At 34.7% G+C, this 18,629-nt stretch overlaps 1 protein-coding gene across 2 annotated transcripts in view; it reads right to left on the reverse strand.

Moving 5' to 3' along the window:
• Window positions 1-18,629, reverse strand: part of LOC126248178 (filamin-A) — a 564,033-nt gene that overhangs the window by 12,575 nt on the left and 532,829 nt on the right. For both annotated transcript variants that reach the window (XM_049948949.1, XM_049948948.1), the window contains 4 exons: window positions 17,192-17,364; window positions 16,928-17,036; window positions 13,060-13,224; window positions 8,953-9,192 (listed from right to left, as the gene is read on the reverse strand). In XM_049948949.1, the coding sequence (XP_049804906.1) occupies window positions 8,953-9,192; window positions 13,060-13,224; window positions 16,928-17,036; window positions 17,192-17,364 (687 nt within the window). The remainder of the gene's footprint in view (window positions 1-8,952; window positions 9,193-13,059; window positions 13,225-16,927; window positions 17,037-17,191; window positions 17,365-18,629) is intronic.

Raw genomic sequence — 18,629 nt, forward strand, 5'->3', positions numbered from 1 at the left:
AAAGCATAAGAGCTGATGACAGCATAGCTCTGTCAAAACTGGTCATCCAATAAAACACTTTTTTAGAACTCCTTACTTGTGAAGTTTTCTTCAGTTGCCACTTGCATAAATCTTTTTGGGCCTGAAAGAAGAAATGGCATGGTTCCACTGCCCCACACGCCTTACTCACCTGACTTGACTCCGTGCAACTTTGTCTTATTTCCACACGCGAAAAGGGGCATGAAAGCACACCAATTTGACAACATTGAAGAAGTCAAGGAATAAAATTAGGGAGGGGCTGTCAGCCACTTCTAAAGGTGACTACAAAAAATGTTTTGAACCAGTGGGACAAATGTATTGGTTGTAATAGAGAGTATTTTGAAGGGGATAAGGTTGTTTTCTAAACAATTTTAAAATATGCAGGCTTTTAAAAAATAATTCTGGTTTGTTTTTGGGTAACCCCTCATACATGTCATTGCTGTTAAGGAGTTCATTGTCACTGTTGTTTGCATGGAAGCATGTTTTTTCCATTTGAGCATTTTACTACAGAAGTAGATGGCAACGTGCACTGCCAATCATGCTGCTGCATTTCCTACAGCTGCCACCATGGCACAAGGGCACTGCCACAAATGCTTACGCTACTGCCAATGATATGCAAGCAATCCCTTCTCCAGAGCTCCAACAAGTGGTCTACTCAAGTTCAAATATCAAGGCACAGAGCACCATTTTATGTATATGCCATTTCATAACATTTATAAACTTTCATAGCGGTCAGGGCTCGTCACCTACAGAATATTCATTGTACTGAAGACTGGCTGAATTGTAAATCTTTGTATCTGTATATCAGAGATTGTATGCAGAGATTAAAAACCAGTCAAGTACGAAGTCTTGTAATAACAAGCAAGGAAATACCTGTAATATAATTAGCAGGGAACATACGTATCATGAGAACATGACAACCACATGTAAGAAGAACAAAGATATTTACATGCTCTCAGACAGTCATGGAAAGGGCTTAGCTGGTATCATGTGTAACATGCAAACTATGTTTAAGATTAGTGGAATAACAAAACCAGGCGCTCCCTTGAGTGAAATTCTAAAAACTGTGAACATTTTTTGGAGCCTGGAAGAAACTGTTTAATAATCGGGGATGCTAATGACGTTTATAGGAATGACAGTAAACTTGCCACAAGATTGCTAAGAAGCACACTACAGAAACTTACAAATGTGAACTTCAATGTTTCAAGTATACCAAAAAGACATGACCTGATGGAAAAATCTTGTGTCAACAAAGAAATCACTGTTACTAATAGAAAATTTGAAAAAATATGCTGAAGCTTCCCAAATGCCACATACGTGAATGTACCATCTTCAGAAAGAAGTCATTTTACCAGGCATGGGCTACACAGAAATAATCTTGGAAAAGCATTCATTAGTCAAGAAACACTTGATGCAGTGTTAGCAGCTGAAGACAAGAATTGCCATACCATACCACTACCACCGCCCATCACAGCAACTGAAATTCTCCAACATAAAAATGAAACTGATTCACTGGCAACAGATCAAGCAGTAGAATCTTCACTTGCCACAAAAGTAGCTGAAGCAAATGAAGCTTCCACAACAACTCCAACAGTATCAGAAGCAGCTACAGACTATACAGCGACATCATTAGCAAGAAATATGCTTACATCCAGCGAGTCATCAGATACAACAGGAATTCCAGCATTTTGCAGCACATCCAGAAGAAAGAAAGACAAGATGCAGGAAACCTGTGTCCCTAAAGGATTTTTGGTACCCAGCCTCAACACGAAGAAACCGTTGACACCAGACAATACAAGTAAGAGTTCCTCTTAACCGAGTTGCAACAGCTTAAAATTACTTAGCCTTAATATACAGTGTCTCAAAAATAAAATTCTAGATCTCGAGATTGAGGCCAGTGATTATTGTGTTGATTGTATTTGTATTCAAGAGCATTTGTGCAAAAATTATGAATTAGAAAACATTAATATTTCCCCATATACCTTGGTTAGTCATTTTTCTAGGAAAACAGACAAGAATGGGGGTGTCTGCATTTATGTAAAATCAGATATTAAAGTGAAAAACAGGCCTGAAGCTGAAATCCTGATCATAGAAAAACATTGAGGCAACAGCAGTGCAAATGAATGTAAAAAAAAAATGGAAAATAACAGTCATGTCAGTGTATAGATTACAATGTGGTGACCCATATTTTTTTAAAAAAAAAGATTGAAGAATTGCTGAGCATCATACATGATGACTTCTCATCAATAATTGTTATGTGGGGACTTTAATGTCAATATGTTGGTAGATAGTTCATTTCCTCAATATTCTACACAGTTTAAACCTATATTCTAATATAAACAGTCTTACAAGGGTAAGAAACGCTTCAGAAAGTCTTATAGATAATATATTTTCAAATATAGAAAGCCCAGATACAAAAGTTTTGAATATTGACCTAGAAATATCTGATCATAACACACGTATTATTAAAGTGCTCACAGTTCCAATACATACAAAAACAGTACATCATGGGTATAAGAGAATTTTCTCTCCTGAAAACTGCAACCAGTTTGGTATCATGCTGACTAACGAATCTTGGGCAGAAGTATTGTCACAAAATGATACAGATGCTGCATACAGTGTTTTCTCCTCTCTTTTCATGACAAATTTTGAAATGTGCTTCCCAAAAAGATTAGTTAAAATTAGCTCATCTAGCCATAGACACACAAATTCTTGGATCACATCTGGCATTAAAAACTCTTCCAACACTACGAAAAGACTAAACTCTGAAATGAAATCTAATACTGACCCTAATTTCAAAAAAACATGTTAGTAACTACTAAAAAGTATATAGAAGGGTAGTTTATATAGCAAAAGTATTAAATAATGATAGACTAATAAGGAAGTCAGAAAATAAATCAAGGACTACATGGGAAATTGTTAAAGGAGAAATAGGAAGAAGCTCTAAAGACCAGGATATTGCACGTAAATCTAGTGATAACATTGAAATATAGAAGGAAGTCTTGCTCAATTACATTAACAATTACTTTCTAAGTGTATCTGATAAATTAAGCAAAAGCTTTACCAAAGAAGAGAAAACAACAGCACCAAAAGTAGTCAGTAGCATGATAGTAAGTCCCACTAATAAATATGAAATACTGAAAGTAATTAGCAGTATGAAACCCAAAATGTCTGCAGGACTGGACAAAGTGCCAGTGACAATAATAAAAAAAGTCGCCTCACAAATCTTGGAACCACTGGTACCTATTGCCAATTTATCATTCAATGAAGGTCCAAAGGCTGAAAATTTCTAAGGTTAAACCATTATTCAAATAGGGGATATACATAAGATAGAAAACCATAGACCTATATCCCTCCTTCCATCTTTATCAAATATTTTTGAAAAACTGACAAAAATTAGACTCATAAGCTACCTTTACACCTTCAATCTTCTAAATTGTAGTCAACATAGTTTTTGTACAGGTCACAGCACAGAAACAGCCATACAGGCCTATACAGAAGAAATTATTAGAAATTTAGACAATAACAAATGTGTGGTAGGAATCAACCTAGATCTTTCCAAGGCCTTCGATACAGCAGATCATCAAATTCTCCTTGACAAACTGGAGGCAATAGGTGTCAGAGGAATTGGGAGGAAATGGTTTGAATCCTATCTCCAAGATAAAACTCAGGTTGTGGAACTCACCTCATCTCAGAATAAGCAAAAAATAAAGTGGGTATCTGATGCTACGAAAGTGGCAGTAGGTGTCCCTCAGGGTAGTGTTCTTGGCCCCCTATTATTCCTAATCTATATAAATGACATTGAAAGGCCCAACAGATCATCAAATATTATGTTATTTACAGATGATACAAGCACAATTATAAGTGATGACAGCAAATCCTTATTCACTACAGGTGAAAAGGTTCTGAAGAGTGTGCAACAGTGGTTTTATGCTAATAAGTTAACATTCAATTTAAATAAAACAAATTACATACGGTACGGAAAGTAAATGATAAGGGTCATCACCATTTATCACTGAGTGACCGTGAAATAGATAAGGTCTGGTCTACAAAATTTTTGCGCATGTACACTGATCAGCACTTGAGCTGGAAAGACCATGACACACACACATCCAAAAAACTCAATTAAGCATGTTTTGCACTGATAATAATTTCTAGAGTTTGCAGTGCAGAGTGTACAAGATTAGTGGATACGGCTTATTTTGATTCTATTACATTCTATGGAATAATATTCTGGGGTGCATCTAAATGCCACTTGAGGGAAGTTTTTAAATACCAGAAAAGGACCATTAGAATTATTACACACAGCTCTCCACAATCACACTGCAACCCCTTGTTCATGCAGCTGAACATACTTACAGTATCATCTTTGTACATATTACTTGAGTAGTTTACGTGTAAATTCAGATCTTCATGGCTATAATACACATATCTGTAAGAATCTGCATGTAGAAAGAACAAGAAAAACAAAAACTTAAAAACATGTGAGCCACTATGGAATAAAACTGTATAATGCTCTGGCACTCTGCATCAGGGGAACAGAAGAGGAAGAAAAATTTAAGTCAGAATTAAAAAAGTTTGCGATAAATAAATGTTTTCATAGCATAGAGGAATATTTTGAATCCTTAAATCACTAACTGATAGTTGTATTGTCAATATCATGTTGTTCTCATCGTTAGTTCTATGTCTTGTTTATACTCTTTTAACTCTAAATTATGTGTAATATGTGTTTTCCAAAATGTACTAAATATATATAAATTCATCACATACGGTACATGTTAAAAGAGCATGCAAAAGAACACCCCATTAATTCAATGCTTTAATTTTCAAAATATTACATAATGTTAATTTTGTGTATTTTAATTCAATGTTTTAATTTTCAACATAATGTTAGTTTTGTGTGTTTGATAGAAATTTGTAATATTCTGCTGTGCATATTAGGGACAGTATTATGCCAATTCCTATATCATGTAAATGATGCAAAGGATGATAATAAATGAAATGAAATAATGAAATATTTCTACATCCTAATCTGCTGATAGCAACTGATGCTGTAACTACAGCAAACAAAGATGTGTTACTTTTACTATTTGATATTAGATGTAGAATAAATTAATATCTGAATTCTCTGCCCACAAACTGCATCTGTTCCTCACACCTGTATCCAATAAAGAGCTGCAAAGTGTGCAAAGGAAGTTACAACAAGGTAAGCAATGTGACTAGTACAAATTCAATAGACTAGCAATTTGAATTAGAAAATGCCGCGGAGAAATGACAAGAAATGAAAAAAAATCACTCTTCTGAACCTAAGCTACCCACTTTCTCCCCCCCACCCCACCCCTACAACACAGTACTGTTACAACAGCCATCTCTCAGCTGCTCTGTGGACTAGGATTATCACACTGCTACAGTTCTGTAGAGTGCATTCCACAATATTTATTTTGATCTCCATCTGCTACTCCCACAATTGATAAATCACTGTCAACTTCAATTCAAATCTCCATTTTCCAGCTAAGGATCATTGGATTCTTTCTTTTTGATAAAGTTTTGCATTGTGATACACGAGTTCATTTTATATTCAGAGAAAGGAGGAAAAACAAAACAGAAAATGATGATTAATAGTTTAGGCTTAAAACAAAATTACACGTTGATAACATTAAATCTGAAGTCTCATTAAACTGCTACTTTAAATTTTAAAAAAGAAAAATGAAGATCATTTTAATGTAATAAAATACCCTAACTTCACAACTTTTATCACAGATGCCTTATACTTAATAAATCACTTGCTGTGTTTTCATGGTAAATTTGTTTTATTTTATGTCCCCTTCCAACGTAATGAAATACACAAATAGCAAAATCAATTTTTTTATGGATATTGATCACTGCACGACTACCCTTTTCATTAACAATGATCTTCTTGTATTAAAGAATTAAGCAGTATGTGGTAGAGGCAAGCAAATGAGGTGAACAATGACTGTCACAGCTTGCAGTATAAAATACAATAATAATTTCATTTATCTGTGAGACAGTTAAGTATGGCAGTTGCACCATTAAGTAAAAATTCTTTATGAGAGAATACAAATGACAAGCACAGAAAGTGGCCATATACAGCAGAAACAAAGTATATTAGTGGATGCACAATATAGTATCGTGACAGCGATATTGTTAATTATATCTGTAGATAACATTTGTATGGAATGGTCACATTTATACTGTCACATTTGTTTTAGAACGTAGCTAATTGTACACTTATACTGAACACTATGAATTGTGCAGTGCTTTGTAATAATTCACAAGATCAGAGTTCGATAGAAAGAATATTATGAAGATAAATGCAAAAACATCAATAGATGAGCAAAGAAGTTTCAGTGCATTTCAAAAATAAATTAAAGTTTCGTGTATTCCACTTCATTATGAGTAATTATAAATATTAAGCATCCAGGGGAAATAAACCTAGCAAGTTCATAAAGTTAGCACGAACAGCTAAACTGCATACAGTAAACTGGTAAAATTAAGTAAACACTGCTTAGAAGTCTCTTATGTGAACCAATAACTGATGGTAAAAGATTTTCAAGTAAGCAATAGTGATCTTGCTAAGATGTGTATAGAATACTTGACTTTAGAAGAAACATAGGATGCAATGGAAGACTATGTTTAAAGAAATTGTCAATCCGCAGAAGCAAGGACATGAAAGCTTTTCTCACTTTAATATGCATAAGAAAAAAACAATTGTCAGAAGAAGTCTACAAATCAAGAAAAATAAAACAACACAAATGAAATTAAACAACATTTTTCCACAGCATACTGAAGGCTCTGTGGCATCAGCTACACTGATATAATCACAATATTCCCACTCATGTTTCTTTTGAAGCCATGTTATATTCTCCAAGACTGATCTCTGTACCTACAGAATGTGGTAAACCACATTAATGGACACAATTTTTTCAAAAAGTCATCCATATTTACACTGTCACTTTCCAGTTCACTACACAAAACACTTCAAGAAAAGAAAAACAAACTGCAGATGAAAGTATTATACAAAGTTGCATGGAAGTGAAACACCCAGCAAGATGATCTTCACCAATGAGATCAAAGATGACCATTAAAAACACTAAGTTTTCACAATGGATCTTCACACACAGGAACAAAGAATCAAAACAAAGTAATTTATAAATTACCATGCAAAATTAAAAATAAAGTAAAAAAATCTATTTATTTTCCTACCATCTGGTTGAACCTGTGACAAGCTACTCTGGTTTGTTTCGGCTGCACCACTGTTTGTGTTCAGCTTTATTTCTTGACATACTTTATATGTATGGAATGGCTGAGTTTTATTATACTCCCCCATTGAAGACTGCTCTTGCTGCACCTTCCACAAGAGTGCTGCTGTTGCCTCTCCAGCACTGCTCTTTCTCCACAAATCTGTGCTTTGCTCATCGGTGCAAATTTAGAACCAAGATAATTATTCTTGGCATCTCGACAAGTTTTTGACAACGTTGCACATGTTGAAATGGGTGGGACTACTTGGCTGGAACCCAAAGATCTTTTCTAAAAGGAACATGCTGTGGAGGTGGTAGCTTTTTCTAGCTCTTCCCCTCTACTCTGACAAGTTATGGCATTCATACTAACAGCTATATTCAGAACTGCCCATTCACAAAAATAGAACATCCACATTGCATCATAGGGCCAACAAAAGCATAAAATTGAGTTCTTGGAGTTCTAAATTAGGTCTTCAGACATTATACAATCAAATGAAAACATATTTTTTACCCAAGTTAGTTACGGAATTCCTCAACAACCCTGACAATCTTGACTTTTATATCCAGTATTCCAATACATATTTACAAACATCCTGACTGATGCTGTATTAAAAACATTGCAAATTTTAATGTCGTGTGATACTGTGTACATAATTTCTTGAAACAATGGCTTGGGAGAAATACATAACTGTCTTATGTTGGCTTTTGACAGAAGTATCATTCACAAGTTTATTCCATGACTTATCTCCAGTTACCTAAGAAGAACATACATCTATTGGCAGAAGTAGGACATCATACAAAACAGTATAGAGTTTTGAATATGAAAATTTGCACTTGCACCAGATTTTTTTCTCTTGAGGGGAGGGGGGATGAGGACTGTTCAGTTCTTCTTTAACTACAGTGTATAAGGGGCTATGCTAGACAAATCGTGGGTTCCACAAGAAACACTGAAAAATTTGATGCAACAAAGATGTTTATGTAAAAGACATCAACACTGCTTTTTCAGGAAGCGAGTATTCTTCCTTTACCAGTTATTAATGGTAAAATTGCCACAAAAAGTGCTAGTATATTGCTCATAATGATTATCCAGTGATAACAACATGAGCACAATAAATTAACTAAATGAAAGTATGCTAACACCAGACATCTATTTACATCAGGTGAACTGTTCTCATCTTAGAATACATGTACCATCCAAATGATGTTCTGTAACACTCAACAGACTGTAATAGATGCTTGCCACTACTTTAAAAATTCAGTTGTAGAACAACTTTATTACAGTTACACTGTATTTGACAGTAAGTGCAATTAAAATGGAAACTATCTAGGTGTGTAACTATCGTTGAAAGACAGTACTTTATTGAGGATCAGAAACTTTTGTAATGATAATATCACACCTGTAGATTTGAAAAACATCTGTGATAAGCATAATCCTTTGAAAGGGGATGGGGAAGACAGTGGGTGTTTAAGAAACATTTTCCAGACCGTTATGGAATGAGAGTGTTTCTCAAATTTATTGGAAGTTGTTTTGAAATCCTTGAAATGGACATTAAAACTTCCTTCCTACCATGTAATATTTAAAACTGCCACAAAAAGTTGACTAAAAATGTGGAGCTCATTTAAATATTGTTGTCCAAAACTAACCTTTTTTTTAAATACTCATTACTGTACACACCTGGCTCTGAGACAATGTAGCTGACATAGCAGGAACCATCCTTGCGATCCTTGAAGTCTATTTCAGCTTTGCTTGGTCCCTCAACTGAGATGGCAAGAGAGCCAGCACCAGCTTCACGGGTCCAAACATTGAACTCGCACGGTTGGCCTTGCTCACCACGCTCCAGACCTGGGCCTCCAGCATGAACTCTGTGTGCACCACCATCCTTCAGAGGACCAACAGTGAACTGGAAAGGGGACCCTGCAAACAGAAATATTTGGAATAAGTCTTCAGGACAGATTCGTAACAGAAAAGTATTTATCACTGCCAGTACTGTAATCCTGCACACAAGTGAAACTTAACATTTGTCATTACATGCCAATTATAAAAAAGGATAATAAATACATTATGGCAGTCACATTAGGACCATTTGAAAATTCAGTACATTAAGACTATAATTTGTTTTTATTTATAATTTGATATACTTCTTACAGCACAGTTCATTCCAAACCACAATCCGCCAACTGAGTGTACCACAGTGATAATACACTACAATATTTTCCATGTGTTTTCAAACAATTTTAACAGACCTAGTTAGAGATATTAATTCTGCTGACAAGACTTGATGTCATAGGAAATTTCACATTCCTTGTAAAGGAAGCATCATTCTCTTGAGTTCAAGCACTATTCAGATTTGTGTACAGTGAATTCTTGTATATGGGAGACAGTGGGCATTTTATCTTACTCCCCCCCCCTCCTCAAGTTATTTATCCTTTTACATCCTCACTACTGGTTAACATACGCAATTTGCCATAATAAACAGTGCATAATATTAACTGAGATATTGTTGGTAAATCTGTAATTTTATTATTTAATTCAATAAGTATCACACTCATCACACTGAAAATGATTTCACTGCTAAGATCTTTCTTAATGGCATGTGCCATAGAACACTTAACATCTCCATTTAGAAATGTTCACAATAAGAAAAAAGTGTACCATATGTTGTTGTGAGGCCTTTGTAATGTTTCTTGTACTGAGCTACTGACAGCATGTAAATGGGAGCAATAGTTCTGTAAAAATTGAATACAAGTGAATGTTTTACTATAGAGAGGTATTGAGATTGGTACTTCATTTTTCACATGCTTTCAGTGGTTGCGAGTTGAAAAGAAAATAGCCACCAATGTGAAATTTAGAAATCAGATTTACGTAAAATATGAAAAGAAAATGACTTATTAGAATTGGCAGTGAAAACTAATTAAAATATCTAATGTCAACAAATGCCTGAAAGTTGAAGTTCTTTGAAGTTATTAGCCTCAAAATCACAATGTTTGACATTTGCAGAATGTTTTGAGGAGGAAAGGAGGCAATGAAGAATTTTGGCACATTTGACTACAGCAGTTAGACTGGGATGACGTGTACCGTGAACTTGATGCCAGTTTAAAATATAATTTATTTCATGACAGTTTTGTAATTGCATTTGAAAACTGCTTCCCCAAAAAAATAGTTAAATATACTCTTAAGAAACCTTGTAACAAACCATGGCTTACTAAGGGTATAAAAATATCTTGTTACTGGAAAAGGGAAATGTATCTGACAGCAAGAAAGAGTAGTGACCCAGAAACTATCAAACATTATAAAAACTACTGTGTTATATTAAGAAAAGTTATTAAAAAAATCCAGAAGTATGTGTATCATGTCTGAAATCAGCAACTCTGATAGTAAAAATAAAACAATTTGGAATATTATTAAAAGAGAAACAGGTCAACCAAGAGCACAGGAAGACAGTATTACCATCAAATTGAATGAAAACTTTACGAACAAAAAGTCAGAAGTTAAAAATATTTTTAATAATCATTTTCTAAATGTTGTGGATATAGTAAGATCCAGGTGTTCATTAGAAGATGCTAGGCTGTTAATTGAAGAGGCCATACCTATGCAATTTGATACAATTGAAATCTCACCCACTTCTCCCTCTGAAATTAGGAAAATAATAAACTTGCTTAAAAGCAAAAACTCACATGAAATAGATGGCATTTCCAGCAAAATACTAAAAGCTTGTTCTCAACAGATAAGTAAGATTCTCAGACACCTATGTAATAGCTTTCTGGAACAGGGCATTTTCCCTGATAGACTGAAATATACTATTGTTATACCTTTGCATAAAAAGGGGGATAGATCTGATGTCAACAATTACTGTCCAATCTCCCTTCTAACAGCTTTATCCAAATTTTTGGGAAAGTAATGTATTCAAGAGTAGCTTCACATATCTGTATAAATGAAGTACTAACAAAATGTCAGTTTGGTTTCCAGAAAGGTTTTTCAACAGAAAATGCCATATATGCTTTCACCAATCAAACTTTGAATGATCTGAATAACTGAACACCACCCATTGGGATTTTTTGTGATCTCTCAAAGGCTTTTGATTGTGTAAATCACGAAATTCTGCTAGACAAGCTCACGTATTGTGGCATGAGTGGGACAGTGCACAAATGGTTTAATTCGTACCTAACTGGAAGAGCACAGAAAGCTGAAATAAGCAGTTCTCATAATATGCAAAGATCAGCACATTCCTCAAACTGGGGAACTATCAAGAATTGGGTTCCACAAGGGTCAGTCTTGGGTCCTTTGTTGTTCTTAATATATATTAATGACTTGCCATTCTATATTCATGAAGAGGCAAAGTTAGTTCTCTTTGCTGATGATACAAGTATAGTAATCACACCTGACAAACAAGAATTAACTGATGAAATTGTCAATAATGTCTTTCAGAAAATTACTAAGTGGTTCCTTGTAAACGGACTCTCACTGAATTTTGATAAGACACAGTACATACAGTTCCGTACAGTGAATGGTATGACGCCATTAATAAATATAGACCTTAATCAGAAGTGAATAGATAAGGTAGAATATTCAAAATTTTTAGGTGTGTCCATTGATGAGAGATTAAATTGGAAGAAACACATTTAAGATCTGCTGAAACGTTTGAGTTCAGCTACTTATGCAATAAGGGTCATTGCAAATTTTGGTGATAAACATCTCAGTAAATTAGCTTACTACGCCTATTTTCACTCATTGCTTTCATATGGCATCATATTTTGGGGTAATTCATCACTGAGGAATAAAGTATTTATTGCACAAAAGCGTGTAATCAGAATAATAGCTCGAGTCCACCCAAGATCATCCTGCAGACATTTATTTAAGGATCTAGGGATATTCACAGTAGCTTCTCAGTATATATACTCTCTTATGAAATTTGTTATTAACAACCAAACCCAATTCAAAAGTAATAGCAGTGTGCATAACTACAATACTACGAGAAAGGATGATATTCACTATGCAAGATTAAATCTAACTTTGGCACAGAAAGGGGTGAATTATACTGCCACTAAAGTCTTTAGTCACTTACCAAATAGTATCAAAAGTCTGACAGATAACCAACAAGTATTTAAGAAGAAATTAAAAGAATTTCTGAATGACAACTCTTTCTACTCCATAGAGGAATTTTTAGACATAAATTAAGAAAAAAAAATTATAAAAAAGTAAAAAATAAAAAATATAAAAACACAAAAAATAAAAAGTTGTTATATTAACTTAAGTATGTTGTTAAATTAACTTAATTATGTCATGTATTGGAAAATTTGACTCGTTCCACATCATTACGAAATATCGTATTCATGATTCATGGAACTAGTATTAATCTAATCTAATCTAATCTGACTCATGTCAACCAAATGCAGGAACATTTGGTCAATGCTGACAGTTCCTTTGCAACAGATTTTTTTCCCCTTGTATTGGGTAGCATTGTTTTTCTTTTATCTGATATGTTAAGGTCTTTAGAGACCAAATGTTTCTGAACACTCCTTTTTAATTGAAAGTAGTCTGTTTTCATTTACTTTATAACCCTCTGAATGCCTTTGTAAAAGCCATCTCTCCACATTCTGTATAAATGCAACATGTTTAATAGAAGGAAGTGTGACAACAGATGTCTGTCTACCATCATTTTCTACATAAATGGACAATATTGTTTTAAATGTCTGCATATATGATACATATTACCGACAGCAAAGAGTCTTACAACAACAGGCATCTCGGATCCAAATGTAGTAAGTATTTGAAGAGTCTTACCGGGAATGTGCATTTCCTTATATTTCACGGATACTGTGTGCACACCAAGCTCTTTTGGAACAAAATGTACAGCATACAAGCCATCTTCAACTTCATTTATTTCAGCATCTTCCGTTACTCCTCCTGGTGATGTAACAGTAGCAGCAAGATCAAAAGCAGTGATTCCTGAAAGGAGAGACTAGCATTAGGAGGAGGCCACAATTCATCACCTAGCTATTGTCTTTATTTTGGCAGACATGCTAGAAATATTTAACATTAGTTGAGAGATGTATATTAATTGAGTGCTGGCAACTTTATAACTGATAATGCCGGTGCTTCTTTTTTGTAGGTTTCATAAAGCATTTATTAATCAAAGAAGGGAGAAGTGACCAAACAGGTATTTCCTGATAATATTTTAAAGAAGCTGTATTTCATTGTCCCATTAATTATATCCAATAATTCATGCAATTTGTCATCATTCATTAAATACTTTATTAGTAAATGAGGCAGAACTGTGGCAATACTTCACAGAAAATTGAGGAGGTTAAAAAAAAAAAAGCTGAAGGAAAATGAACTTCATTGCCTCACTGACAGAATGGTCATTAAAGATGGAAACTTTCTCATTAGGTCAAGGATGGACAAATAAAGTGTCAATGGCCTTATTGACAGGTCAAGACCAGTTTTTGTCTGAAACAATTTACAGAAAGGACAGTAAACATAAACAAGATTGTGCAGTCATACTTTAAATTTAATTTCTTTGCCTTAACGAATACACCACATTGCTTAGTTGATAAATTCAAATTCCAGTGGAATTCACTTACAATATCTGTGGCCTCCCTAAATTTCTGCAAGTAACTGCTGGAATGTGTCTTCCACTGGGACCATGGGTGGTGTGAGGGTTAAGTTAAAATTTTCCAGTCTGGCAGAAAAAGAGTACAGCTTGCAAAAGGCAAGGTAAATGTTAATCTACTCTGCAAAATAATTTTTTTATATAAAATGGAACACCTTGCTTTCATAAAATTCTTCATTATGGACAGTTTGTTGCCAATGGAAACGCGTGCAAAATTTGTGAGAGTTTATAAGGAGTAATTGCCTTCTTTTGTAACAGTTAAGAAACAGGCTGTTGAATTTGAACACTGGTGTACTTATATTTAAGTTCATCCATGTGATGGAGGTCTGAAGACAGTGACCATAGACAAAATTTCTCAATGTGGTATTGAACAATAAAGAAATACAACAAAAAATGTGAAAATGATAGTAATGAACATATTAAACAGAATACATCTTAATGTGGCCCAATTTGTAAATCTAAATTAAAAAGAGTACTACCAGTTAGTACCAGTAATGAAAAAGCAATCAAAAACAGTAGGTAAAAGTTAGTGGTAATGCACCAAAACAAGCAAAGGTCATTTCATCTGCCTAAAAAGATTAAGGTCAAATGGTTTCTGGGATGTAAAATGGATTTTTCTGAGAGATTACATAAAAAGTAAAACAACAGCCAACAAATACTACCGAAGTCCTTTGAACCAAATGGCTGAAACAAAATGTGACAACAGTTGCCACAACTGCAAAAAGAAAGAAATGGAACACCTTATGTAAGACTGACACATCTACTCATGAAGAGTTTTTAATCAGTGGCAAAAAATTGAGAAATTTGAAGTAAAAACTGTTGGAACATCCTCCCAGATCCAAAGATTTGACATGTTCTCACTTCCACTTATTCCCATAGCTAACAAAATTTGTAGATGTGAAATTTTGTAATCAACAGGGAGGCAAGAAAATTAGTGTTTAAAGTTTTGTTGGTGATAAGGTCATTAGGGAAAGAGCAAGAGCTTGTAATGGGAAGGAAATTGGCCATACCCCTGCAAATGTATTCAACATTAAGTGATTTAGGGAAATAACAGAAGACCAAAATCTGATGGCTGGACAGGAATTTGAACCAAAATTGTGATGAATATGAGTCCTGTGTTTACCACTGTATCATCTTGTTCTACTCTGGAATCGTGCATCAGAAGTAGAATATACCTATTGGGAAAAGAAAAATAAAATAAAATTAAAAAAAAAATGACAACTTGAATTAACTTAAATTGGAACATCAGAACTAAAGTTTATTTTTTATTTAAAACCTTAGTCTCATTGCCAAGAGGCATCTTTTCTCCTTTCCCTTAGCCAGATTAGGTAAAAACAGGCAGCTTTTTGTGGATTAAAAAAAAAAAAGTCTGTTCAGAAAACTATTAAATACACAAATATTCAAAAGGACTATCCCAGTGCTTAACACAGCCCACTTCCTAATACCTATGAAAGAAAAACTTTAAAACAAGTATCATCATCCTCAGTTTTTAGAATCATAAATTACTTCGGGGGAATGAGCTGATTTGTTGGGGCTAGCCCTAAATATGGAAAAGGGGCGGATGAGTAGGAATAACAAACCTGTAATGTTTGGATACAGTATTCCTAGAGTCTTGCTTGACATAGTCAAATCGTTTAAATATCTGGGCATAACAGTGCAAAGTGATACGAGCATGTGAAAACTGAGGGAGAGGGGGCAAATGGTCAACTTTGGTTTATTGAGAGCATTTTAGGAAAGAGTGGTTCTCCTGTAAAGGAGACTGCTTACAGGACACTGGTGGTACCTATTCTTGAGCACTGCTTGAGTGGTTGTTATCCGTGCTGGGTCAGATTGAAAGAAGGCATTGAAGCATTTCAGAGGCGGGCTGCTAGTTTTGTTACCAGTAGGTTTAAACAACATGTAAGTGTTGCGGAGATGTTTCAGAAAGTCAAATGGGAATCCCTGGAGGGCAGGCGATGTTCTTTCTGAAAACCACTATTGAGAAAATTTAGAGAATCAGCATTTGATGCTGACTACTGAACAATTCTATTGCTGCCAACATACATCGCATGTAAGGACCATGAAGATAAGATACGAGATATCAAGTCTCCCAGAGACGTACAGACAGTTGTTTTTCCCTCACTCTATTTGCAAGTGGAACAGGAGGGGAAACAACAAGCAGGTACATGGTACTCTCCGCCACGCACCATACGGTCACTTGCAGAGTATCTATGCAGATGTAGAGGGAAAAAGGGGAAGGGGGGCAGGGATAGCTCACTCATAATCCAGGCTAATAGGAATCCATCTTGTTCAGAGCACTGAGAATTGCCTCTCCCGAAAGCAGTACTTTGTGTCAAATAACATCAATGTAATATTGCATAAAAGACTTCACTTTAGTATGATGATAATGACCTCCTTGATACATCAATCTGTACAATGACTCCTTAACAGCCTGAAACTGATACTACTTTCCTTTGCACAACTCTATTTGCAGTTGTGCTTTTTCACTGGCTCTATGGGACTACATGAGATTTGTATGTGCTTTTACTGTTTTAAAACACACCCAAAAGCAAAGCATGTAACGTCATCTTAAAGGTCTTTGTCATACTGAAATATACAATAATTCAGTCTATGGAGTATATTAACTCATAGTTTCAACTGGGTGCGCACGAACTTAACTTGCAAGCAAACATTTCTAATATAAAAGATAATACACAGATTACCCATAACAGCTGTTTAGTCTGGTCCACTTAAGTAGCAAACGAACACAGAAGCTGTCCTTTGTAATTGCTGTGCCGATTCCATGAAATGGGAATATTACTGACAAAATGGTTGATAAAAATCTAGAGTAAACATAACTTTGGAAAATGTATGTACACAGATGATTTCGGTGTACATGATATGTCAGTTATCTCGCTAATCATTCCTGTTTCAATGGAGGACACTATTGTAATGGCAGCCAAAAGAATGTCATCTGCTGTAACACACTGTAGCAAAGTTCTCAAAGGAATGCAGTAATCTGGTTATAAAATTTCAGTTTTGCAGCAATGAGAAAATTACCTGGCATTTTGAATGTCAGTTTGCACTCAGAACCAACTTCTGTTATGGGAACAGCTTCCCTCTGCCTTTGTATTTTCTCACGTTGCCTGTTCGATCCTTCCCCTGTCACCTAAGCAACAAAACAAATATTATAGTGAGAATTCAAACCCATACACCATAATATTGTATTCTAAGACAACAAAGTGTAAATACATCATCTGTATAATATCCAGTTGTTTTTTTTCCAGAAATTACTTCAGTTAATTCATGAGCATACATACAAACCTTTACTGTAAAAGGTGAGCCTTCTACATGATGGTCTGCAAATTTGAGATTCACAATATAGTACCCAGGTTCTGTGGGCTTGTACGATATATTCAGGGTTCCATCCTCATTATCTTTACACTGTATTTCTGCCTTACTTGGACCTTCAATTGACAGTGACAGACCACCGTACCCTGAGTAAAAAATAATAATAATTAAGCATCAGAAAGTGAGCAGTTAATTTGCCTTTTTTTACATAAAATAGACAACTGTTAACAATAGAACATTGAAGTCTTTGAGGCAGATTTGTTGCACTAAATGTTCTCACCACACTTCATGTTGATTCACTATAAAATTTGAGATTTCAACAATATCTGAGACTGTTATCATCCAGAGATTAATGGAACCACATAAATGCAACAAATGTAGCAGTGCCCACTGCAACTGGAGATTAAATTGGTACCAACAATAATATATCATGCACAGCATCTTTGGTTTCATCAGTACATATAATATAGGGCATAGTCCTATGCAGTGGCCTGGTATCACGTGGCTGCTTCGATATTTTGTAACAATATTGGAAGCTTTGATGACAGAAATGTGTAATGCTAATTAAATAATAATAATAATAATAATAATAATACACATCCCAGAAAGTGGCAGTCATGGGTTCCTCCTATTATTTTTATCTCTAAAGTATGTAAGGTTGCTGCATTTGACATTATTCTATTGTGGTGGAATGCAATTACCTCCTTCCAAATTCAGAACTTGTTCTGGCAAGTATTTAGTTTGAGAGCCACATTTTATTGAGGAATTCAGATCATGGTACACTTATTTTTCAGTAGTTCGGCACACATGAATGCCACTTAAAATGCTACAAAAAATACTGCAGCTAATTAAAGCAGTAAGTCCAGACCTTTGAATCTCTGTACTACTAAATTTACCAAATATATGGGGTCACATTGTGTGCTAATGAAGACCATATGCAATACTGGCAAAAATGTTTTAACATTTTAAAACATGATGTGGTCTAATAACCAAATAATTTTATAGAAAGTGACAACAGTTAAGGAAGCTTACATCCTCCAACTGTACGACACTAAGCATATTTTATTAGTAATTACCATACATTACTGTATTCAGAAATATGTCTGTCAAAATACAGAAATAGACGAATAACTGCAGAATTCCTACTCCTTCAGAATAACTGCTATCAAATTAATAAAAATAATAAGGTGTGAGCCTGATAGTTGTGTTCCATGACAGTTAAGTATAATCAGTACCTTCGATTGCCCTACAGAAACAGTGTAAGTACAGCCAAAATTTCACCCCAAAAAGTAATTCATGATTTTTTGTGAAAGGTGAATATAAGAAAAAGCTGACTATATGAAGAGGGGTAGTTTCACTAATTACAATGCATAAATTCTAGTGACAGTGTTCATTTTAACTATTTGATGAA

Source organism: Schistocerca nitens, chromosome 3 (genome assembly GCF_023898315.1).
Source record: "Schistocerca nitens isolate TAMUIC-IGC-003100 chromosome 3, iqSchNite1.1, whole genome shotgun sequence".
Taxonomy (NCBI): domain Eukaryota; kingdom Metazoa; phylum Arthropoda; class Insecta; order Orthoptera; family Acrididae; genus Schistocerca; species Schistocerca nitens.